This window comes from Coenobita brevimanus, chromosome 110, assembly GCF_032717465.1.
Source record: "Coenobita brevimanus isolate Jiangsu-jjx chromosome 110, ASM3271746v2, whole genome shotgun sequence".
Lineage (NCBI taxonomy): Eukaryota > Metazoa > Arthropoda > Malacostraca > Decapoda > Coenobitidae > Coenobita > Coenobita brevimanus.
Genome location: NC_137063.1, coordinates 43,320,951 through 43,347,039, shown reverse-complemented (window position 1 = coordinate 43,347,039; position 26,089 = coordinate 43,320,951). Strand labels below are relative to the sequence as shown.

At 41.0% G+C, this 26,089-nt stretch overlaps 2 protein-coding genes across 4 annotated transcripts in view; one reads left to right on the top strand and one right to left on the bottom strand.

The window, feature by feature from the left end:
* Nucleotides 1-19,473, bottom strand: part of Blos4 (biogenesis of lysosome-related organelles complex 1 subunit 4) — a 28,330-nt gene extending 8,857 nt beyond the window's left edge. For 2 of the 3 annotated variants that reach the window (XM_080285985.1, XM_080285984.1), the window contains exons 1-4: nucleotides 19,363-19,473; nucleotides 11,233-11,465; nucleotides 8,339-8,410; nucleotides 6,633-6,695 (exon numbers count right to left, since the gene is read on the bottom strand). In XM_080285985.1, the coding sequence (XP_080142111.1) occupies nucleotides 6,633-6,695; nucleotides 8,339-8,410; nucleotides 11,233-11,331 (234 nt within the window). In that variant the 5' untranslated portion in view covers nucleotides 11,332-11,465; nucleotides 19,363-19,473. The remainder of the gene's footprint in view (nucleotides 1-6,632; nucleotides 6,696-8,338; nucleotides 8,411-11,232; nucleotides 11,466-19,362) is intronic. The other variant, XM_080285986.1, reaches the window with a different exon arrangement.
* A 487-nt stretch (nucleotides 19,474-19,960) lies between these two features.
* LOC145417487 (transmembrane protein 17-like) lies at nucleotides 19,961-25,762 on the top strand. The gene is made up of 4 exons (XM_080286194.1): nucleotides 19,961-20,109; nucleotides 22,383-22,486; nucleotides 24,854-24,967; nucleotides 25,380-25,762. Exons 1-4 carry the CDS (start codon nucleotides 19,998-20,000, stop codon nucleotides 25,620-25,622), a joined length of 573 nt encoding a protein of 190 aa, XP_080142320.1. The 5' UTR covers nucleotides 19,961-19,997; the 3' UTR covers nucleotides 25,623-25,762.
* Nucleotides 25,763-26,089: the final 327 nt, after the last annotated feature.

Sequence of the window (26,089 nt, the reverse complement as noted above, 5' to 3'; positions counted from 1 at the left end):
GCAAGCGGAATTGTAAATAATGTGTAAACAGCAAGTGAAAGTAATGAATGTAAATATACGTGAACAGTGGAAAATAGTTTTATAAGTTACTTCAAGCGACAGTGCATAACACAGTGTAAATAAAACAGAAATGTAAATAATGTAAATAAAATAGAGAACGTAAATAGAAATGTAAATGAGTAGTAGTATAAGAATATGAGTATATACACTAAGAGTAATGAAAGTGAAAGTTTCACTCTAGCATGTATGAATACTATGAGTTAAGAGAGTGAAGGTGAAAGTGACATTCACTCTCAATGCTAGTATACAGGAAGAGAAAGTGAATGCTACGTATTTTACTGAAAGAAATTGAATGCCTACAGTGACAATAAACTACTATTACTGATGGAAACTTATGGATAAAGACTGTAGATATATATATAAGTGTTATATAGTAATATAAATATAAACTGTGAGTGTTTTTATAAATAATAAATGACAGAACACCAGCGGCGAACTAGCGCAAGTGGGAAGGTCATATGCCCTCGTAATTTTCATTACTTTCACAGTGTTTTTTTTTTTTTGGAGTATGGATTCCAAACTATTTGAGAATCAAAGAATAGTGTTTCTAGTGATAATATCAGGCTGTGGTAAGCATATTACGGGATGTCGGGAAGTGTAAAGTCGAGACTTCGTTACCCAACTTCAGAGGTCTCCACAAGTCCTACGGTACTTGACGAAGGCTCAACAAACTCCCCAGGAGAAAGCTGAAGGTATGTGCCATAAGCATATGTGATTTTAATATTCTTGGACTAATAACTGATTTTTGGCAAATAGTAATCCCTCCAATATCTGACGTAATAGAGCCAAAGGCATGTCCGGATAGTGATCCTGTCCGGATATTGGGCACCAGCCTCCTGGACTTGTACTTATGGACCCTAACTCAGAAAAACACCTATACAACTCCCTCTGGACATGCACTGCACCTATTTAAGACCCAAATCACACAAATAAGGGACATAAAAGACTGAAATAAATGCAAAAGAACCATAAAATGAGGTTTTAGAGGTGAGTTTATACAATATTAAACATTCTGGGTACTTACAAGTCCCTGGCTCCTGGACTGGTTCGAACCGCCAGTTTGCAGTCCACAGTTAATCCTCTGCACTCTAAATTCTAATTTCTTAACACTGCACAACACTGTAAATTCCTGTGTGTTCTAGTGGCGGGGTATTGCAGTTTATTCACTGTTTATTCACAAAAAACAAGCACCTGTGGCTTGCACTGCTATGAGCATCTGCTCTCGATCGGAGATTGGCTGTGACTGTTGATGATGGCGGGGTAACAGAGTTGCCAGATCGCAACAGCCACATTACCAATCTCCTCAACTTTCATTACCAATTTTAACTTATTACCAAATTCGTAAAGCTAGCATTTATTCTTCACTAATTATATATACAAGTGGAAATACATGTAATCACTCTCCTTATAATTAACACCATGTTGATTATTTTCACGCTATGTAGGGTAGCAGATTAATCAGAGAGAGCAAACAATCCACCATCTCCATCCTGTGTATCCTCATACATGTGAAAAATCCATTTGGTAATGCATTATTCTGATTCATTACCAAACGAATTTTTCATTACCAAAGTGGCCCACACTTGGTAATGAAAAATACCAAATGGCAACCCTGACAGGGGAGGGGGGAGGGGGAGGAAGGGAGGGGGGAGGGGGAGGAAGGAAGGGGTGAAGGGACCATGGTGTAACAGCTGTTTGGCGCCACGTGGCTATTTCAAATTACGGGAGGGAATAAAGTCAGATTTTTTTTCTAATTTTTTGCGGTTTTTGGCCCATTTTGGGAATGTTGGATCCCAGGACGATTATGTCCGGTTAATGGGGATGTTCGGATATTGGGCGTTCGGATATTAGAGGGATTACTTTTTAGAGAGTCTGTCGGAGTGCGAATATGCCCACGGGAACCGCAAGAAACTGCAAAACAAGCCCACGGTTAAAGGGTTAAGCAGTAAATTCTCATAACAGTATATGGTAGCTTTTATATATATATATATATATATGAAGGCTACCTAAAAGTTCCAGTAATTTGAAAAGGGAGCCAACCGTTTGCAGTTTTGCCTTTTGCTGCTAGGAGGAGTCAGCAGCACCCCTTGAGCGTCAGTGTGGCTCCGGCCATGTCTGTGAGCAGAGGTGTTGTTGACCTACACTTACTACTGTAATGTGGTGTGTAGGTGGTTTGGCGGTTTTGCAATGGCGGACCTCACGGAACAAAGAACCTGCATCATGCTCTGCTTCAAGATCAACAGGACAGCTGCAGAAACTCACCAGTTGCTTCAGCAAGCCTTTGGTGACAATTCCATGTCTCAGTGCAGAACATATTTCTGGTACAAGTGGTTCTGGGGAAGGACGAACGTCCGTTGAAGACGACGACCGTTCTGGACGACTGTCAATGGTAACAACAGCAGAAAACGTTGGAAATGTTCGTAGGGCTATCCTTGCAGATCGTAGACGAACTATCCATGATGTCTGTGATATCGTTGGACTGCTGTACGGGAGCATGCAATGCATTTTGTCGGACGTGTTGGGCATGAGATGCATCACTGCAAAATTTGTGCCAAGGCTGCTGAGTGACGAGTGGAAGGCACATCGCGCTGCAGTTTGCAGGGAGCTCAAGAATCAGGTCAAAGATGATGCCATCTTCATCTCGAAGGTCATAATTGGTGATGAATCATGGGTTTATGGTTATGACCCGGAGACAATGCAGCAGTCATCGCAATGGAAGTCTCCCAATTCACCAAAGCTGAAAAAAACGTGTCAAGTTCGCAGCAATGTCAAGTCTACGTTGATCGTTTTCTTTGATATTCAAGGGATTGTTCACAAGGAATTTGTCCCACCCGGCCAATCTGTCAGTGGAAAGTTTTACTGTGAAGTTTTGCAGCGTCTGAGGGAGAACATCCACCACAACCATCCAGAACAGTGGAAGAACAAAGACTGGGTCCTGCATCATGACAATGCCCCTGCCCACACATCAATTGTTGTCCAGCAGTTCCTGGCCTCCACTAACACGGTAGTCATACCCCATCCACCCTATTTGCCTGATCTTGCCTCCTGCAACTTTTTTCTGTTTCCCAAGCTGAATTTACAACTGAAAGGGTGACGATTTGACGCGATTAAGGAGATCCAGAAAGACTCGCAGGAGGTGCTCAAGACCATCACACCTGAAGCCTTCCAGGGATGCATGGAATCACACTGGGACCACTGTATACATGCCCAAGGGGACTACTTCGACGGTGACAGTGAGAACTAGCAGGTAAGGTAACTTACTTTCCTACAATATTCAAACTACTGGAACTTTTGGGTAGCACCTCATAAGTATATATCGTTTCATTTCATTTCCTTTTTGAAGGCTCCAACGTGCTTGCATGCGTTGGCCTTGGTCACCTAATGACGGCTCTCCATGCTGCACGATCTATGGCAGCCTCCCTGTTCAGTTCCTTAACCCTGAGGTCACAGTTAATGACCTCATCTCATGTCTTTCTTGGTCTACCCCATGCAACCCCACCCCCAATATTAACACTTCTCACCTTCTGCACCCAATTATCATCCCCCATCCTCTCCACATGTCCAAACCATCTCAATCTACCTCTCCTCATCACAACACCAATACACTCCAGTCCCATCCCACCACTCAACTTTTCCATTGTAAACACAGCACCCCCAGGCCCTGCACACAGGGACGCACTGCACATCCACCTAATCATTGTCATTTCTGTACATTTGAGCCTGCGAATATCCTCTTCCTTTACTGCCCAGGTTTCACTGCCATACAGCATCATACTTCTAACACTCCTAGCACATGCAATGTCAGGAGTGGCAACAGCTCCCAGAACCTCTTCCAACCACTTCTCACCCTAGCCACAGAGCTAGCTCCAGCCCCACCTCCAGCACATAACATGTCTCCTAAATAACAAAACTCTTCCACACATTCAAGAGACTCACTAGCAAGTTCAATCCTTTCACGCCTGGCAATCTCCACCTGCTCTCCCCGACACACCGCACACATAAAATCAGCATTATCTTGCAGTTTACCTCTGATGCCACTACATCTCTTGTGCACCCATTTATCACAAACACTGCACAAAATGGAATTACTTTCCACGCCCTTGTGGCAAACTGCACATGGCCACTCTCCCTCGTCTCTGACGGTACTGCCATCAACCCTAGATATCATCAATTTTGTTTTACCTGCATTTACCCTTAAACCCTTGTGCCCAATACCATCTCTCCATTTCCTAAATCTTTCCTCTGCCTCCCTTTCATATTCTGCAATCAACACCAAATCATCAGCATACAACATCTCCCACGGGAGTCCGTTTTTGAAGTCACGTGAGAGAGCTGCAAGTACCATGATAAACAACATGGAACTCAAAACTGACCCCTGATGCACACCAACATTCACAGAAAACTTATCACTCAAATCTCCATTCACTCTCACCTGGGTGCGAGCACCCACATACATGGCCATAACCACCTTAACAGGCCACTCCTCCAAGCCAAGCTTTCTCATTGTCCACTTCACCACCTCTCTAGGGACCCTGTCAAAGGCCTTTTCCAAATCAACAAAAAATGCAGATCCCTTTTCTTCCCAATATATTTTTCCTGAAGCTGTCGAACAATGAATATGGCATCAGTGGCCCCCCTGCCTGGCATAACCCCAAACTGCATCTCATCAATATTCACTCTTTCTCCAATCATACCTTCTAGAACTCTCTCCATTACCTTCATTATCTGATCTAAAAGCTTTATACCTCTATAATTTCCTCTTTCCAGGGCATCACTCTTCCTTTTGTACAAATTTACAATTATACTCTTCAACCAATCATCTGTGACAACACACTCATATATAATCATATTTATCAAATCAGTGATTAACCTCATCCCTATATCTCCTGAGGTCTTCAGCATTTCAGCAGTCAACTCAGACACACCTGCTGCCTTCCTCCCCTGCATCCTGCCTATTGCCTCACTCACAGTGGGAGCATCAATCAAAGGCCAAGGGCCAAACACTGGATCTGCTGGCTCCAAACCCTCCCTGTCCCAGTCAAACTCCTCATTCAACAACCGGCTATAAATGCTCTCTCCATGCATCTTTAAAATCCCCACTGTTATGGGGCAATGTAGGATTGGATGATGGATGGATGGATTCACCACTATCCTTCCTTCATCATTCTTCACACACTGATCACCTATAATATCCTGATTATCCCTCTTCATCTGATTTGCCACCTTGAATATATATATATATATATATATATATATATAGATAGATAGATAGATATATATATTGGCTTAATCCCACAAGGGGTGGCCACAAACAAATCACCTCCATGTTGCCCTGTCCCCTGCCATTTCACTGCCCTGCTCCCAGCTCACACACCCCTCTCTCATATACCTCTCCACTCCATACCTCCATCTCATCCTTAGCCTTCCCCTCCCTCTCCCTCTCTCCCCCTCCACCTCACTCACATACACACATACACTCTTTTATATATATATATATATATATATATATATATATATATATATATATATATATATATAATATATATATATATATATATATATATATATATATATATATATATATATATATATATATATATATATATATATATATATATATATATATATATATATATATATATATATATATATATATATATATATATATATATATATATATATATATATATATCATTATCATCATCCGGACCTCCCTTCCCACCCTAGGGCAGGGTGACGAGTAGCAATGTCCAGATAGCCCAATTTTGCCCAATCCTATAGGCCATGCTTCCATTCACTCATCATTCAGGCCCCTGGAATCCTGGCTTTATCTGATATGCCAAAAACCTCCACTACATTCTGTAGCTTCACATAAACGTATCCGACAGTGTCCATCTGAACACTGTCCTGTCAAAAAGGGGTGCCAAATCCCTGATCATGCACTTCTTCTCACAAAATTAATCCAGCCAGCTCGATCCCTTGTCAGTCCCACAGCCTCACCGATTTCCATACCTTTCTTGCTCACACTCTCATCCACTATATCCCTCCACCTTCTCCTTGGCCTACCTTGCCTTCTCCCTTCTTCAGAATCACTTAGAAATATCTTTTTCACCACTCTATAGTCATCCATTCTCTCCACATGACCATACCATTTCAGTACACTCTCTTCAATCCTGGTATCCGCAGACTTCCTCACTCCGCATCCTTCACGAATTACATTATTTCACATCCTATCCACTCTTTGTACTCCAAATACATTCCTCAGCAATCTCACCTCTACTACGGTACTCCTACTCTTGACTTTTCATTTTCATGCCACACGATAGTCTCAAATCCATATGTTAAAGTTGGCACTAACACTAACACTCCTTCATGTATGCCTAGTACAGCTGCAACACTCAAGCCTCTGTTTCTTATCAAGGCCTTCATAGCACCAGCTACCTTCCTTCCTTGTGTCACGCTACCTTTCACTTATTATGCACATTTTCCTTTTTTCTATCACTGTACCCAGGTATTTGAACTCTCACCAATTCCAGTCTCTCTCTCTCTCTCCAGTATATATGTATGCTTACCTGGTAATGAGAGTACACCTGAGGTACCAGAACATCCAGGGTGTGACGGCTTTCTGCACGGGTCTAAGGAGAATAGATACACATTGTAACTCTTGGAACAGGACACACTACTTTTTAAGAATACATATACAATTCTACTGAAGAAGAAAAATGTGAACTTTAGGGGTAGGGTTCAGATAACATTCATGCAAGAGAAGAGATCATGACGAATGTGATGAAGCACCTGCAGGAAATACCGAAAATCGACTTTGAAATATGTTTCAGGCAGTGGAAAGAATGCTGGGCTTTGTGTCTCAAGTCAGATGAGGCTTGCTTTGAGGGGGATTAGTGTCCTAGCTCAACAGGTTAGCTATTTATAGCTATTACTTTTATAGAGCCTTATGTCAAATACTTTCTGAACAGACCTCGTATTTCTAAACTAGTATCACGATATGTTATTACACTATTTTAAATAAAGAAATATGGTATATTTATAACCTTATATTTTGACATAAATGTACTGAAACAAACCATACTTATGGAGAAATCTTTCCTGTTTTCTCTCCTGTAAACTTTTTCAAAATCGTTTTGGCTTAAATTTTTTACTTCAGTACATTCTATGAAAATAAAGGAATACAAAGTTGTTTAGTTTCTCCTGTAAAATGTTTGGCCTCATGTAAGATATGCTTAATTTTCATTCAGAAAAGCTCCATTCCCTTGATGTCACTGTTACTGGATGTTAAAAATATGTGTAGAGTAATCAAAAAGTCTGTAAATCCAGTAAATCTCTCATTAATAACAAAAAATTCTTGGATCTTCAATTATGGAATCATCAGGTTACTCTTGATTAAAGTGTCTTCCATCTTTCACAACTACTTGGAGTTACCTCCATGTCATTCACAAGCTTATTTGCACTCTTTCCACTCTTTCCCCCTCCTCAAACCCAACAACTTCTGTAGGACATTCCTTATATTAACCCATGGATTGTGAGCCACAGCTCAGGCTATGCTGGCTGTGCATCACTGCTAACTACTCCACCCCCATGCAAATTTATGCATGGTGCTACGCAAAGACGGAGAGAGAGATATTTTTTCCTTTTCACCAAATGATGCCCTGGATATTTATCTTCAAGTTTATAATAAACAAAAACAAAAACATAAATTGTTTTCTTCATTCCTTTTTACACTACTACCCTACGTAAACTTATGCATGGCACTGCGCAAAGACAGAGAGAGAGAGATTATTTTTTTTCCACCAGGTGATGCCCTGGATGTTTATCATCAAGTTTATAATAAACAAAAACTAAAAAAAAAAATTGCATCTTTTTTGTGCACCATAGGGTGTGATAAAAAAAAGGTAACTGTGCAATCCATGGGTTAAAAAGTGGAGGTGGTAACCCTAGTGAGGGCCCACCAGTAGGTGTGAGATCTGTTAGGGTCAAACAGGTTCCATTGGTCTAAGATTGGCCCCACACAGAATGGAACTAAGAATTTTCAAGGCCCAAATGATGATCAAGTAAATGTCTGCTCAACTTCACTTGGTCCTTTCTCTTTCTTTCTTATGCTGTTTACAAATCCTATCCACCCTATTGTACAATAAGAAACTGGTTAAGGTAAATGATAATGAAATATGAAATATTAACTAAATCTTTACTATCATACAAATTACAGGCTACAGTACAATATTTTTCTAGTTTTAAATGGAGAAAAACAAGATCATGAACTCACCCGTTCCAAAAAGGTTCCATATTCCTCCAGCCTGGTGAGCATCGACTCCAGTTCACGGTCAAGGGCAGCTCTCTGAAAAGTGTGATTTTGTTTATCATCACCATCATTATCATCATCATCAATGACTCTTGGCATTTACAGTATAACTATGACAAAAGAATCTGTATACAACTTTATACTTCACTCCAGTCCTAAGGATTTCTCCTGGGCTGAAGAAAATTATCTGGAGTTTTCTTTTCATTTCATTTATAATGGGTCCAACATGCTTGCATGTGTCGGCACTGGTCACCTAATGGTGGCTCTCCACAATGCTCAATCTCTGGTTGCCTTCTTATTTATTCCCTTATCCCTGAGGTCACACTCTATGACCCTGTCCCATGTCTATTTTGGTCTGCCTCTCGCAACCCTACCCTCGATGTTCACACTTCTAACCTTCCACACCCAGTTGTCATCTTCCATCTTCTCAACATGCCCAAACCATCTCAATCTACCCCTCCTCATCACAGCACTAGTACATTCAAGTCCCATCCTTCCTCTCAACTCTTCAATCCTAATCCTAACCCCCCCAGGACTTTCATTCTAGGGTGTACGACACACCTATCTAATTGTTGTCATTTCTGTATAACTGAGCCTACAAATAGCCTCTTCCTTTACTGCTCAGGTCTCACTATTATACAGCAATACACTCCTAACACATGCTGCATACAATGGCCCTTTAGCATAGAAGGAGAGCACTCTCAATGTCAGAAGAGGCAACAGGTCCCTGAACATCATCCAACCAATCCTTACCTTAACCACCTCCAGCACATAACATGTCCCACAAATAACAAAACTCCTCCACACACTCAAGAGAATCTCCATCAAGGACAATCATCTCACACCTGTCAATCTCTACATGTTCTACCCAACACACCAGACACGAAATCAGCAGTATTTTGGAGCCTACCTCTAATACCACTACATCTCTTATGCATCCACTTATCACAAACACTACACAAGATGAAGTTACTTCCCACACCCTTGTGGCAACTTCACTTGGCCACATTCCCTCTGCTTTGACAGAACTGTCATCAGCCCTAGATATTACCACTTTTCTTCTATCTGAGTTTACTCTCAAACCCTTGTGCTCCATTCCAACTCTCCACTTCCTAAATCTTCCCTCTGCCTCCCTCTCATTCTTCGCAATTGACACCAAGTCATCAGCATACAACTCCCACGAAAGTCCATTTCCGAGGTCACGTGACAGAACTTCAAGCATCATGGTTAACAACAAAGGGCTCAAACCTGACTCCTGATGCATGTGAACACTCACAGAAAACTCATCACTCAAATCTCCAGTCACTATTATCAGGGTGTGAGCAACCTCGTAAACTGCCAAAACCACTCTAACCATCCACTCCTCAATCCCAAGCTTTCTCATTGCCCGCTTCACCACCTCCTTAGAAACTCTGTCAAAGATCTTTGGTTGGCATAAACCCACAATTCATCTCACCAATATTCATTCTTTCCCAAATCATATCTTCCAGAACTCTCCCATTACCTTCCTTATCTGGTCCAAAAGTTTTATGCCTCTAAACCTGTCTTTCCAGGGATCATCCTTCCTCTTAGACACATTTACAATCACACTCTTCAGCCAGTCATCTGGAACAACGCACTCATATATAACTGTCTATCAATCTATCTATTGCCAGACACCTTAATCCTGTAAAGGGTGGCCACAAATAAATCATGCCTCTCCTTGATCTCCTGAGGCCTTCACCATTACAGCAGTCAACCCAGACACACCTGCTGCATTCCCCGGCTGCATCCTGCTGATTGCATTGCTCACAGCAGCAGCAACAACCAAAGACTGAGGGCCAAACACTGGATCCGTTGAGTCCAAACCTTCCCTACTGTAAAACTCCTCACTCAGTTACTGGTTAAAATGGTCTCTCCATGCATATTTAATATCCTCATTCTCCATCACTACTCTTTTCCCATCATTTTTCATACAATGCTCACCAATGATAACTGTTTTCTCTCTTCATATGTTCTGCCACCTTAAATATCACATTCTTACTTTAGGCACTATCAAGGCTACCCAGTATGTCTCCAAATTTTTGCCCTGTATACCCTCTTCCTGGCCCTATGCTTGGCAGCCAAGTACATGTACTTCTCTCTGCTACTATCCCTTTTCCAATCCTGTATAAGTCTTAGTTTCTCCTTACCTGCAGCATTTACATCCTCATCCCACCACCACAATTACCCCTTGTCCATCCATACACTGAATCAGAAACTCTCAAGATATTGTTCTTGTAAACTAAGTACTATTCATGAACACTACTGTTTACAGCTCCCTGTTCGGCAGCCAATCATCTCACAATAGAATGCATTCCTTACTGCCTGGTTTTTCAACTTCCATATTTTCCTCCTCAGTGCACAGGTTCTTTTCTTCACTACTCACTCCTTATCATACCAGTAATTTGTGCTGCTCCAGACACTCTTTGTTCTCTACTTTTACATCCTTCATTAACCTCCTATCAGCCCTCCTGACCAAGAAATAATCAATCAGGCTACTAGCCAAAATAAAATAATGTCATCACCATACTAAGGGGGTTACTGAAGTTTGTTTAAATCTCTTGTCTCAAAGGTCTTAAACTGAATTAAATAATCTGTTGTACCTAAATTAAAATAAATCGGTCATCATACTGAACAGGTTTCGTGTGTTGTGTCTTATTTTTTGTCGCTCCTTATCCCCTTCTTTCTTCTTCAGCATAGTTTTCTTTGACAATGATAATCATACCGTCTAAGAATGGGGGAAAAATAAGTTCTTGGCCATGCAAACAAAATTTTCATGATCATTTGTAACTAGCTTACCTATAATATCAATAAAGTTTGATGTGCATTACACTAACCTCTACTGTGGTATCAATTTGCATATAATTTGCATATTCTGCTGCTGTCTGCCTGAGCAAAGCCTCTCTCTTCTGTACGTCATCATGATCCTTGGACATAATAATGGCAACAAAAGAAGACAACTCCTTGAATGACAATTATTATCAGGTGTGTGGATGCCACATGCACTGCAAACCTCAGAGTTCCTTTCTTTTTCTATTCCAAATGCTGTATCTTCATCAATGCATCATACCTGATGAAAGACAAAGACAAATAAACATATTTCTCCTTGATACTACAAATATATTTCAGCTAAATACCAGGGTAAACATGAACAACTATTTTATACAGCTAAAGATTAGCTATAAGAAAATTCAGTATATGCCCTACTGCTGTGCAGTCCAAACTGGGGACTGTGTACTGTATCCTACGAGGGGGTATGTGACACTGTTCTGAGGAATACAAGGAAACATTAAATTTCTAAAACTTGTCTGAATTACATTACAAAAGTCATTAATGACCACTAAATTAATTAAATGAGACTGGAAGATTGAGATGATTGGGAAAAAAAAAAGGAGGGATGGAGAGAAAGAAGATGGCAAGGAAACAAGGAGAGAAAGAGGATCAGAGGGTGAAAGTGAGGTAGAGCCTTTACTCATGGTACAGTACGTCCACGAGTTTTTACTAATAATTAGTAATGCTTTGCTCTGGAAGAGGGCTGTATTACACTGGAATGTATAAGTTACCAATTTTAAAACACTACTGGCTTTGCTCTGCCACTTTTCAACCACTGCCTGATGAGTCATAGTTCAGTAATGCATTTCATTTGGTCAAGGGGGTACGTCATCAGGATAAACATGTACCGTAATTCTTTTCGACATACCTGGTATAAACGAACTGCAAGAGCACAAAACTGTCTCTGCAATACATCATACTGGATGTGCAAGTTAGCTACTTAAATGGGGAAAGAAATAGAGTGAGGAAAATTTAGAAAGCTATATGAGACAGAAGATATGTATGGTAAAACCTCACTATAACGGACTAATTGGGGCCCAAGCCATTAAAAAAAAAAAGCAAAAGTCCAATAAAAGTGGCATCTGGACTTCCCCCTGTTAACCTGGACTTTTTCCGATAAATATATATCAAAACATTAGTCCGGATCACACCAATGGTTTTTCATTACCACTGCAGTACTGTACTGAATTATACATTTACTACAACAATCAAATGGTATAATATATATAATACTACTGTACTGTACACTGATAAATAAGTTTTTTATTTACTTTACTGTGGTAAATAGCTGAAGTGGTCAGGCTGTCCACACTGCTTCTGGGTTTAGCTACAGGACTTTTTCCAATATACTGTATAAGAATTTGGTCTGGCCGGCTCCTTGAGTCCGATAAAAGCGAATTCTGGTAGGCTATACTGCAGTTCGTTATACTGAGGTTTTACTGAAGGCTACTGTACAGTACAGTATTAGCAAAGTGGCCCACAAAATCTCACTGCCAATATCTGTGGGGTTAGTTCTTGAGGAGGAGCAATGGCTGTGCTGAGAGACAAATATGGTGACTAATTAGCAGGTACTAAAACTAAATAACAGCACTGGAGTTCCTTCTATACAGTAAGTCCTTAATTTAACATGCATTTGTTAAGGTATCCTTAACAGTAACTTAGCTCACTGAATGGACTATCTATTTAAACTTTCCTTTTACATCACCATACTAATTAAACTGAGGCCTGTTCATCACCTCAGGTCTTTATCTAAATGGAAGGTAGAATAACAGGTATCTGTCAAGGCAAAAACTCACTTTTCCAGTGTCATGAGGGCACCTAGGTGTCAGCAAGTGGGCTGACAGAGGGTTAACACCCCTCCCCATAAAACAACTAGCTAACTCAAAAACATACAGCCACCCCTTACAGGATTATGGCATCTGGAGATAGATAGAGGCATACGAAGGAGGTGTGACAAAATACCGAATCAGCAGTCGTTTACTGAATTGGTACCAAACTGGCACTTCTAATTGCAAAATATTATCATTTTTACCACCATATCAGTTCATACACACAGTTATTTTATTATTATTTTTTTTTAATGTGAGGAAAAAGGAACCAAAGGCAACGAGCCTGCAAAACTGTTCCTTCCAAGAGAAAAACAAAATGCAAGAGAGAACCAAATTCAAGATCCGATCATTTCGAGATGCCTAGACACACTGCATTTGAAAGACTGGAGATCATAGGAAGCAGGAAATAGACAGAGGGAGACAGTTCCAGAGTTGACCTGTTGCATAAATGAAGGACTGGGAGTAACAGTTAACTCTTGCATTAGAGAGTTGGACAGAAAAGGAATGAGAGTTTGCTGCTAGATGGGTGCTACGCGCCCGTCGTAGAAGTGGAGGAATGCATGCAGACAGTTCAGAGGAGCAGTGACCACTGAAGTAGCGATACAGAAGAGATAAAGATGCAACAATGCAGCGAGGAGACAGAGGATGAAGGAAGTCAGTAAGAGGAGGAGAGTTAATGAGGCGAAAAGCCTTTGACTCCACCCTATTGAGAAGAGCTGTATGTGGGGAGCCTCCCCTCACATGAGAGTTGTACTCCACGCTGGGGCGGATAAAACCCCTGAATAGAGTCAACAACTGTGCAGGGGTAAAGAAGGAACAGAGTCGGCTTAGCACACCCAATCTCTTGAAAGCAGATTTTACAAGAGATGTAATATGATCTCTCCAAGATAAGTCCCGAGTAAATGAAACCCCAAGCATGTTCAAGGATGATGCAGGATTAAGCTGAATAATATTAAACATTAGTGGGTATACCTGTGGAAGATTTTGTCAGGTTGACAGGTGCAAAAACTGAGTCTTTGATGCATTAAAAACAACCAGATTATTTTTACCCCAGTTAGAGATACAAGCCAAGTCAGACATTAGGTGTGCCATAGCCTCATCCCTTGTTTGTTGAAGAAACTGCTGAGATGGACGTTGCGGGAACTGAATGGAAAGGTGAAGGGTGGAGTCATCAGCATATGAGTGGACAGGGTAGATGTACAACTTAGAAGGTCACTGATGAATAAAAGGAAGAGAGTTGGTGATAGGACAGAGCCCTGAGGAACACCACTGTTAATAGATCTAGGAGAAGAATGTTGACCGTCTACAACAGCGGCTATAGAACGACCAGAAAGGAAGCTAGAGATGAAGGCACAGATAGAAGGATAGAAACCGTAAGAGGGCAGTTTGGAAATTAAAGATTTATGCCAGACTCAATTGAAAGCCCTTGAGATGTCAGGTGCAATGGCAAAGCTTTCGCCAAAGTCCCGAAAGAAGGATGACCAGGAGGATGAAAGGTAGGTGAGAAGATCGCCTGTGGAGTGTCCCTGACAGAACCCGTACTGACGATCTGAAAGGTTATGATAGGAAAGATGCTTTAAAATTTTTCTATTAAGAACAGACTCGAAAACTTTAGAGATAGTCCTACAGGATGTTTTAAAAATTGGACGATAGTTAGAGGGTTGGGAATGGTCATTCTTCTTTGGGACTGGCTGAATGAGAGCTAACTCCCAGCAAGAAGGAAAGGTACAAGTTGGTGGACAAAGGCAAAAGAGTTTGCCTAGGCAGGGTGTAAGCACAGAAGCACAGTTCTTGAGAACAACACAAGGGATTCCATCAGGCCCATATCTGAAATCCTGCTAAAATTTTGTGTTAAATTTACTGTTAATAAAAAACCAGGATTCAGAGCAAAAACTTGCTTAAGGTAGCAGAAGTGTTTTGCCTTTATCTTGACAACTCAGCTTCATAGACTTCTATCTATCTATCTATCTATTGCCAGACGCCTCAATCCCGTTTGGGGTGGCCACAAAGAAATCGCCTCCAAGTTGCCCTGTCCCCCGCCATTTCACTGCCCTGCTCCCAACTCACACACCCCTCTCTCACATACCTCTCCACCCCATCCCTCCATCTCATCCTCGGCCTCCCCCTCCCTCTTCCCCCCTCCACCTCACTCACATACACTCTCTTTGTCAGTCTTTCACCCTCCATCCTCTCCACATGGCCAAACCACCTCAGTGTGTTCCTCATAACGCTTCCTATCACATCCACATCCACACCACAACGCTCCTTTATATCCTCATTCGTCATCCTGTCTCTCCACGTGACTCCACAGGCTCCTCTTAAATAACTCATTTCCACTGCTCTCACTCTTGACTTGTGTCCTTCCAACAATGTCCAAGCTTCACTTCCATACGTTAGAGTTGGTATCACAATACGGTCATGTAGTAACTTTTTCACTTCCATGCTCACTTCCCTGTTTCTTATCACTGCTTTCAAGGAACCAGCAACCTTTCTTCCCTGCTGTACCCTTTCAAGCACTTCACCCTCCAAACCTCCATCCTTACTCATCACACTACCCAAATACTTAAACATACTCACATTTTCCAATTCCTCACCATCCAACCTCGCTGTACATTCACTAACTTCACCTCTCTCAAAGACCAGCACTTTACTCTTCCCTACATTCACCTTTAGGTTCCGTTTCTTACACACTCTCTCAAACTCATCCACCAAGCCTTGCAGCTCCCCTTCGGCTTCAATCAACAACACAGTATCATCTGCAAACAACAGTACTGGGAGTTTCCAAACACTATCCTCTCTCACCAGGGCCACTCCAACATCCACTACCCTACCTTGTACCTCTTTTATTACCCCATCCATGTACAGATTGAACAACCATGGAGACATGACACATCCCTGTTTCAAACCAACTTTCAAAGAGAAAAATTCACTTAGTTCACCATCCACATGCACTGCAGCCTTCGCACCATCGTACATACTCTTCACAGCATTCAACAACTTCCCATCTACTCCATATATTCTTAACACTTTCCACAATCCTTGTCTGTCCACCCTGTCATATGCTTTCTCCAAATCCATGAAAGCCGCATACAACTTCTTTCCCTTCTCTAGAAACTTTTCCACTAAAAATCTAAGAATGAATATCTGATCTACACAACCTCTTCCCTTCCTACAGCCTCCCTGTTCTTCTCCAACTAATTTCTCTGTTCTTTCTCTAACTCTGTCTATAAGTATCCTACCATACACTTTTCCTATTATACTAAGAAGACAAATGCCCCTATGATTACCACACACTTCTTTTTCCCCTTTTCCTTTGTACAAGGGAATAATTATACCTGACTTCCAATCCTCTGGGACTCTACCTTCCTCCCAGGCCAATCTGCACATCTTCCACATCCATTCTACTACTATCTCTCCCCCATGCTTCAGCATTTCACCACACACTCCATCAATTCCTGGGGCTTTCCCTGATTTAACTTTCTTCATTGCTTCCACAACTTCTATCCTACTGATTTCTTCCTGTCTTCTCACCTCCCTCCTTCTCCCAGCCATTCCCCAGCCACTTGTACTCGCATTACTTCCATCCTCTACGTTCAACAATTCCTTACAATGTTCTCTCCATCTGCTCACTTTTTCTCCCTTCTCCACTAGTAATCTACCATTTTTATCCTTCACTCCCCTGCTAACTTTACTTCCACCCTGTCTTACTCTTTTCACTTCTCTCCAGAACATTTTCTTACAGTCCCTCCACTTTACACTCAAATTCCTTCCAAATTCCTCATCCACTCTCTTCTTACTAATCTTTTCACCTCTCTTTCTTTCTACATATAACTCTCTCTTCCGCCTCTCAACTTCTTCCACGCCCCTATTTCTCATCCATTCATTGTATGCTTTCTTCTTTTGTGCCACAGCCTGTTTCACCTCTTCAGTCCACCACGCTGTTCCTTGCACCCCCCTCCGTCTTCTCTTCCTTCCACACACCACATCACATGCTGCACATATTTCTTCTGCAAATATCTTACACACACCTTCCACGTCTCCCATCTGCTCCAATTCATATTTGCCCAATCGTTCCTCTACTTCTCTCTTATACTCTGCCTTTTTCTCATCCTCTTGTAACCTTTCCACTCTCCTTGCAACTACTCCTTCCTCTCGTCTTTCCCTTCTTCTATTCCTCCATCTTACTTGCATCCTAATTCTGGCCACCACCAAGTAGTGGTCAGAAAGTCCACTCCCCCAACCTCTATACACTCTTGCATCCTTTACACATCTTCGCATCCTTTCATCCACACACACATAATCAATCATTGCCTTCCTTTCATTCAGTTCACCACCCACCCTTCTCATCACTCGCCATGTATACCTGTGGATCATTTTATGCCTGAAGAGGGTATTGGTTATCACCAACCCCCTCCCAGCACAAACGTCCACTAACGCACTCCCATTCTCATCTATCTCAGGAGGCACACCCCACTCACCAACTATTCCATCCACCTTCACATTACCAACTTTAACATTCACATCACCAATCAAAAACACTCTCTCATTCCTTCCAAACTTTTCCATGCACACTTCCACATTTGTCCAGAACTCTTTTCTCACTCTTCTAGCACGATCTTGCGTTGGCGCATACACCCACACAATCGCCCACATTTGTATTCCAACTTTCAACTTTACCCACACAATCCTTGACCCAACTGATCCATACTGTCTTATGTTCTTCTTCCATCTTTTACTCACAACTATACATACTCCTTCCTTTGCCCTCTCATTCTCATCTACTCCTGCACATATACCCCATCCATACTCCCATTCTCTCACACTTTCTCCTCTCCATTTTGTTTCAGTTATTCCACATACATCCACTTTCGCACCCTCAAACACCTGGACAATCTCTCTCTCTTTCACCTCATCATTCGCTCCTCTTACATTCCATATTTTTATGTAAATACTGATTTAACATGTAATTACATTTATCCGAACTGTAAATCAATATTTATGGAAAACAGAAGTCTGTCAAGGCATGTTGGCGATCTAAAGGGGAAATATCCACTAACTTTAGCACGTTTTAGCTCTGAATTCTAATTTTTAATTAACAGTTAAATTAACCATATTTTTTTTACCGGATTTCAGGTAATTAGGTGTGTATGAACCTGTATGGTGATAAAAATTATAATATGTTCCTATTAAAAATGCCAATTCAGTAAATGACTGCTGATTCGGTATTTAGTCGCTCCAGATGAATGATGAAGGCACCTAAAAAATATTAAATATAGCTCTTCTCCCAGTGACTGCCACACTCTTGCATGGTCAATGAAAATGGACAATCTTGACACAGCCAGGTCAAAGAATGATGTGCTGTACTTTCTGTAAATAGAAACTGCCCTGTAGTAGTGAATAATTTTGAAACAGTTGTGTTTATACACAAGTGCTGGCACCAAAATTGTCTTGACCTGAAATGGTATGGTAAGCCAGACAGGCAATCTAACAACTCCTGACACTTACATAAAAATATTCATTTTTTCATTGCCAGACGCCATGTATCCCAAACGGGGTGGCCAAGGGCTTAGAGTTAATTGTTTTACAGGGAGGGGCACTGATCCTCCACCAACCCCACTTAACATGTGGGGAGAATAAACAGCTAAATGATGAACAAGGCACCAAACAGAGCACACAAAAAAGGAGACAGGGGAGAACTAAACTCTTGTGCTTGAATGGAAACAGACACAAACAAGATTGGCACCTTCCTGGACTCCACACTGAAGCATGGAGATGTTAACTCAATGTTCACTCATATGAATGAATGTGACATCAGTGACTTTAGGTTATCATGCCTTGTGAGGCATTATTACTGGAGATAAGATGCAATGCACCCAATCCTCAGCTCTCTTGAGTTTGAAGGAAAACAGGAAGACAATATATGAACTGTGGAAACTAAGAGAAAAGAAAATAATTGATCAGCGCACAGCTTAACAAAAAAGGACCGAAAAGGATAAGGAGCGGGCGCCGATACAAAGGCTACGCCCCATCTACTACTACTGGGATGACTCCACCCCATTACCAATTCTATGGCTGGTGAAGTGTCAAAAATGACTTTAAGCCTCTTTCCAAAGGATGCTATATAGTGTGTGGTTTACGCTAATCCTTTCCACTCTATACAGCAATACTGAACTTACTCAGAGAAAAGAGCACATAAAAACTTGTCCTCAAACCTATCTGAAAAGTTTCAACGCCGGCTATTTCTTCAAACTCCATAATGGCTCTGTGGTAGTATACCGTACATCTCGTCAGCAAAATTATATCTACCTTCTGGTGATCCTGTCAGAATGTCAGGTATAATCCCGTACCCGTGGTGTCATGTACTGTATATTAAAGATCTCGGCATCACGCCATCACGGAAACAGGAACTTGACAAGATGCCACTGCCACAGGTATCGTAAAACGAAACTGAAAGTTCATTCGACGTCGTATGCAACATACTAGCATCACGCTGATTACAAAAATATACTGAATATCTACAATAAACTATGACAGAAGAATAATCTTTAAGAAAATCAAAGTAAATAACTTAGTCATTTTTGCGAGTAAGATTGTTCATTTTACAAAGTATATTGTTTGTAAACAGGTTTGTCTAATCTCCCTTTTCGTATAGTAATGCACTAGTAAATACAGACCTTCTGAACAGTATTCACAAATACCGACATCTTACACGAATTACCAAACGAAAGCCTTGAGGAAAGCGTGGTCGCGCTCAAAGACAGTGGCATTTTGAGCTTTCCCAATGATTCCCCACTACAAGTATTCCCCATTAAAATCAAAACAAGAGTGTCTAGTCGAGTCGTCCGCGTCAGTTACTTACATACTGAACAGTTATGACAGTGGTTGAACACATAGTTGTATTTGCTGTAAATCAATAATACAGCTCATTTCTTGCTGCCGAAATGTCAAGAATTCAAGGGAATGCAAGACGTCTTGTATCAAACACTGTCGAAACACTGACAGAAAAGATTTTCCCGGAAGTCCAGTTCAGTCAACTTGGAGAGGTCTCAAATGGTAACGGTAATAGTTTGTGCATGTTGGTACAGAAAAAGCCTGGATGATAGTCATTTACCATAAATGCAATTAAGATTATAATAAAGAACCTGTCAGTACATGAGTTCAGGAACCAAATAAAATATTACTGAAGCAAGACCAGATATCATTTCACACCACCCTTCAGCAGCAACAAAACAATGCAAATAATTATTTAACAAAATTACCCTCTTCATTTTTTTTCATATGCACATTTTTGTTCATTTTTTTTTTTTTTTTTTTCCAGGATGGTTTACAGTGATATCAGTTTTGACAGTTGTGTTGTAAATCACTCAGCATTATGCTATGGCCTCGCCAAAACAAGCTCATCTTTGATGTCCCCATGGGAAATCAGTGTGGCAGCCACAAAATTGATATGGATGGGAGATTATATCAGAACCACTGTATCAGAACCACAAGTTTTGCCAAAGCGTAACTCTTAAGTTTCAAAATATTTAGAGGTAGCTACATTCCTCCCTTTCTTTCTCTTTTAGCACTTTCCACACCCACCTTACCGGTACTGTACTTTTACTTTCCCTCAAAATCTCTCTTCCCTTTTTATCCTCTTCAACCCCTTTTTGCTAATTTGTTTCACATAGCCAGTCATTCCTTGCCATCTCTTACACATCCTTCCCATTTGCTGTCTCCCACCCACTTGTATACTACTACTCATCCCTCTCTCCTACAGGCCTTCAGTCCTAAATCTATATTTCAATTTGCTTTTGCCATCCTTTCCAGTCAGGTGTTCCAGCTCATCTCACCACCCCAGTGCCTCCACTGCTGTCCACTCATTTGCCTCCAGGCCCAGCCACACTCAATCTACCCTACTGTGCACCACATCCATATGTGCAGTGTCCCTGTCAGCACACCGTGTTGATTTCATCTGGTACATACATTAACCCCAATATTCCTACCCATGTCCATAGCCCCTTGTCATCTGATATACATTTGTTCTTTTAATCACATTTCCACCAGTTCCATTTTCTTCTGATTAACCTCCCACTCAAATATCCCTACACTAATCCATATTCCCAGTTATTTTACATAAGGTACAGTTCTCCACATCCCAGAGACACAGTTCTCCCAGAATGAGTCTTAAGCTCATTGCCCTACTGGCTAATATGTTAGGGCCAGGCTAATCCCTTTAAGAACAGGTATTATATTATACCTACTTTGGTATGACAAACTTGGATATAGAGATGAGATGAGTATGTGTGCTAATTACTTATATCATCTTGTCAGGCTGATCTCTTAGAAAAATAAAAGCTTTCATGACCACACAAACCCTGTCCAAGCTTTGTGGGCACCCATTTATCACCTGTGCATCTTGCCTAGTTCAGTGTGGCTATCTGGAATGTGGTAGCCTCACTCTCAGTAGCTTGTGCTGCCTTCTGTCTTGCAGCATTGGTACTGAGCATATTCGGTACAAGAGGGAAAGTGTTGTGCACAGTACAATCTGTCCTATGCAGGTAGTAGTGTGTGTGTTCAGAAGGGGGAGATGCACAGTGGTACCAGTAGTGTCAGTTACTAATCTCTCTATCAATCCCGCCTTAATCCCATACGGGGTGGCCACAAACAAATCGCCTCCATGTCGCCCTGTCCCTGCCCTGGTCCCAACTCATACACCCCTCTCTCATATACCTCTCCACTCCATCCCTCCATCTCATCCTCGGCCTCCCCCTCCCTCTTCCCCCCTCCACCTCATTCACATACACTCTCCTCATCAGTCTCTCATCCTCCATCCTCTCCACATGGCCAAACGACCTCACTGTGTTCCTCCTCATGCTTCCTATCACATCCACATCCACACCACAATGCTCCTTTATATGTATCCTCATTTGTCAGCCTGTCTCTCCATGTGACTTCATAGGCTTCTCTTAAATAACCCATTTCCATTGCTCTCACTCTTGACTTGTGTCCTTCCAACAACATCCAAGCTTCACTTCCATACATTAGAGTTGGTATCACAATACTGTCATGTAGTAACTTTTTCACTTCCATGCTCACTTCCCTGTTTCTTATCACTGCTTTCAAGGAACCAGCAATCTTTCTTCTTTGTACCTTTTCAAGCACTTCTCCCTCCAAACTAATAATTCTGTATATATATGATGATCACACCAGTTTTCTGCATTATAAAGTAAGCACAGCAGAAGTTAAAGTAGTTATATTGCAATTCTTCATTAATTCTTTCTCCAGTAATTATATTCTTCCGCCTTGGTATTTTAGAATTTAGTCAGTATAATGGCTTGTTACAGGAAATGAAGTTGTGTCCAGCCTACCCCTGCAGATGGTCCTGTACTTTTCATCTCTTTTCTTTCCCTGCTGGATGGTGACATCAACTGTCATGATGGTACTAAAGGTATGGCTGTGATACACACAAAGTCCACATTACATTTTCCTCAGACACCTTGAACTTATTTATGCTTCACCATTTTATGAGAGAACAACATAATCATACTGATAACAGTCCAGTATAACCAGTGCTTAACAAATAAACTAATTCAGTGCATTTTTTTACATATTAATGTGCTATTAAGCTAATAAAGAAATTTATGGGTACTGTATTTTGGAAAGAAAGAAAAGGTGATAGCAGTGTTATGTGCAGTTAATGATAGGATAAAGTAAATTGAAATGGTATGACATATTCTGTGAATGCAGAAAAATAAGGTGCCAAGGGGATAATGCTGGAAGAAAACCACATGCAGTATGGAAGAAGAGAGTAGAACAGTAAGAAGTCTCTCCAAAAATCAACCAAACTTTTAAAATAGCATGCCAATGTGCCGGCATGCCATGATCATGACAGGAGCACTGCGTAACAGCGACTTCGAGCTTTTAGTCAAACACTAGTCACATCATGCCATGTCACTTAGTCATCGAGGTACATACGCTTGAGTGAACATGTGTTTAGTGTGCTTGGCAATTTGTTACAAACTAAACAATGAAGGATCTGGAAGAGCTACATGTTTGTGTGAAATTCTGTTTCAGATTGGGAAAAACTTTTATGGACACTTGTCAGATGTTGCAACTGGCTTATGGGGAGGATTGTTTGAGCCGTATGCAATGTCGCAGGTGGTTCAAGCAGCTCCAATTAGGAACAACATCCACCGAAAATTATCCCAAATCTGGACGGCCTTACACATTAACAGACGAGTCATGAGAAAGTCGTGCTGTGATCCATGAAAATCGTTGCCTGACTTCATGAAGTTTCCAAAGACGTAGGCATCTGTAAATGTTCGTGCCATACAATTTTAACTGAAAACCTGAAGATGCATAATGTTGCCACAAAATCTGTGCTGTGTCTGCTGACAGATGAGCAAAAAGAGAATCATGTCACTGTCAGTCAGGAGCTGTTTGATTGAGTGCTGATGAAAACTTTCTGAATGACATAAAAGGTGATGAAATATGGATGAATGGCTATGATGAAAACAAAATAGCAGTTGTCACAGTGGGTTGGAACATTATAACTGCAACCAAAAACAGCACGTCAGTCACTCAAATGTGAAGGTGATTTTGATTGCCTTTTTTTTATTGGAAGGTTCATCATCCATTGTGAGTTTGTTCCATATGGTCAGATAGTCAATAGTTTTATTTGATCATTCTGAAGCATTTGAGGAAGGCAGTGCGAAGAAAGATCAGTTGTCGCAGTAGGCACCAAAAAAAGCACATCAAAGTCACTCAAGTGTGCAGGTGATCTTCGTCGTCTTTTTTGCTTGGAAGGGCGTCATTCATCATGAGTTTCTTCCACATGGTCAGACAGCCAGTACATAGTTTTACTTGATCGTCCCGAAGCATTTGAGGGAGGCAGTGCAAAGGAAGAGACCTGAGGCATGGACAAACAAAACCTGGATGCCACGCCACTTCAATGCTCCTGCTCACGTGTCGCTCCTTATCCATCACTTTTTAGCAAAGCATGAGACGAATATTGTCCCCCAGCCACCTTACTCGCCAGAGTTGGCCCCTGCAGACTTTTTTTTTTTGTTCTCAGCATTGAAATACACTCTGAAAAGTCACTGATTTCAGACGTTAGAAGAGATAGAAGAAAATATGCTGTGAGAACTTCATACTATCCCTGAAAATGCATTCCAGGATACGATCCAGAACTGGAAAAACGTTGGAAACATTGTATGAACAGTGGAAGAGAGTATTTTGAAGGTCACATGTCTGATTAAGTTGTAAATAAAGCAATAAATTTGTTTTTTGACAGTTTTGTTTTCTTTTGGGGCAGGCTTCGTACAGTGGTGAGTGAAAAGGCAGAGAAGGCATAGTAACTTTGAAACACTTTGTCATGGCCATTCCTTTGTCTAGAGGTATCCAGAAGGAGAACAAGACATCAGAAATGATGGTGGTGATGATGATAATTTCTTTTGCATCCTTAACTTTCATATCTGTTTCTTTCACATACACTTACCATATCCAACCATCTCCTTAGTTTTCCATGTCTCAGACCCTCAGTCTTACTTATTTACTGCACATCTTTTTCACCATTTCATTTGTATCCTTTCTTGTGTATGATTATGTCTTCTCATAGAAAGCACTCTTTTTCTGTCCTTTGATCAGTAACCCCTTAATCCACATCTTTCTCCGTGATGGTTACTGTATTTACTATCCTCTCCAGGCTTGTTCATTTTCTTTACACATCATTCCCTTTTCCAGTAGTGTGCTTATGCAGACAGTCAGTTTCTTTTTTGCTTTTAGTATATTATTAATATTTTTATTATCTTTACAGTTTGCACATGTATCAAGCTTGTACCAGTGGATTCTAGTTGCAATACACACGGCCGTGCCACTGATTGAAGTTATCCGCCTGTATATTGGACATGTAGGAAATCTGGAGGAAAAGGTTAGTTGCATTCACAAGTAAAACTGTACAGCACTGTACACTATAGGTCAGTCCTGGTGTACTGTCAAGGTTAAATAGTCATTAATGGGTTGTACTGTGAAATACTTGCTTCACCTCGCCTTCAACTTCACCAGTCTGATAGTAATAATAAAAAAAAGTTTCATGTGAATACCAAGTACAATATAAGGGAAGGAGTAGAAACAAGAATTATATTTCAAGATTATGGTCAAGTTTGTCTTTTACATTTACAGTACCCCAGCATATGACTCCATCAGCACATTATGTATGTGAAAGAAAAAATTATGATTTCTGGAACAAAAAATCTTGAGTATTACATGCAGAAATATGTTCTTACCTAGAATTAGAGTTAGAGTTGGCCTTAACTCTCATGGAAACACTAATACATGTACAGGTACCAGAGCTGGCTGGCAGCTGGCTCTTAACACTGCTACTACAGCTCCCACTCTTGAGTTTTCTACTGTTAGTCCCAGGCACAAAGAGTCTGCCAATGGATTATGCTGTCAACAGTATCTTCCTGGTATTCCTCCTCCTGCATCTCATGTTTGGATACTGGGCAATCAAAACCACAGCTGCCCACCAAACTCTCCTTTACCACACCTCCCTGGTCTTAAGGAGGGATCAGGTTGAAGGCTGACCACTTGGCCTCTGTCTTCACCATCATCTCTTAATAACGTAATATGTGGTGCCTTGGAACCTAGGGTGACAGTGGAGAAAATTTGCATAAATAGTAAGACACAGCATGTATTCTGTTACAGCAATCACAGTGTAGCAAAATGATGCCCATTGCAGTTTTTATGGTGCTGGAGAAGGACGCCTTCATGTAGTGGCAGTGATTTAACTGGGTGGCTCAAGTGCCTGATTATACACTATGTCTCATCTATTTCCCTGTCCCCTGAAAGAAAGATGGTGGACTGTAAAAAAAAGAACTTAGGCCTGCAGTCCACTAGGTAATTCTTCAGATGAGCCAGGGGTCATAATAACAGCAATACCAACACCAGGCTTGCATGAGTAATGAATATTAGTTGGTGTTTTGAAATGAGTGGAAGCAGTAAATAAAAATTAAATCAAAATATAATTTTGACCAGAAATTTTGTTCCAGAT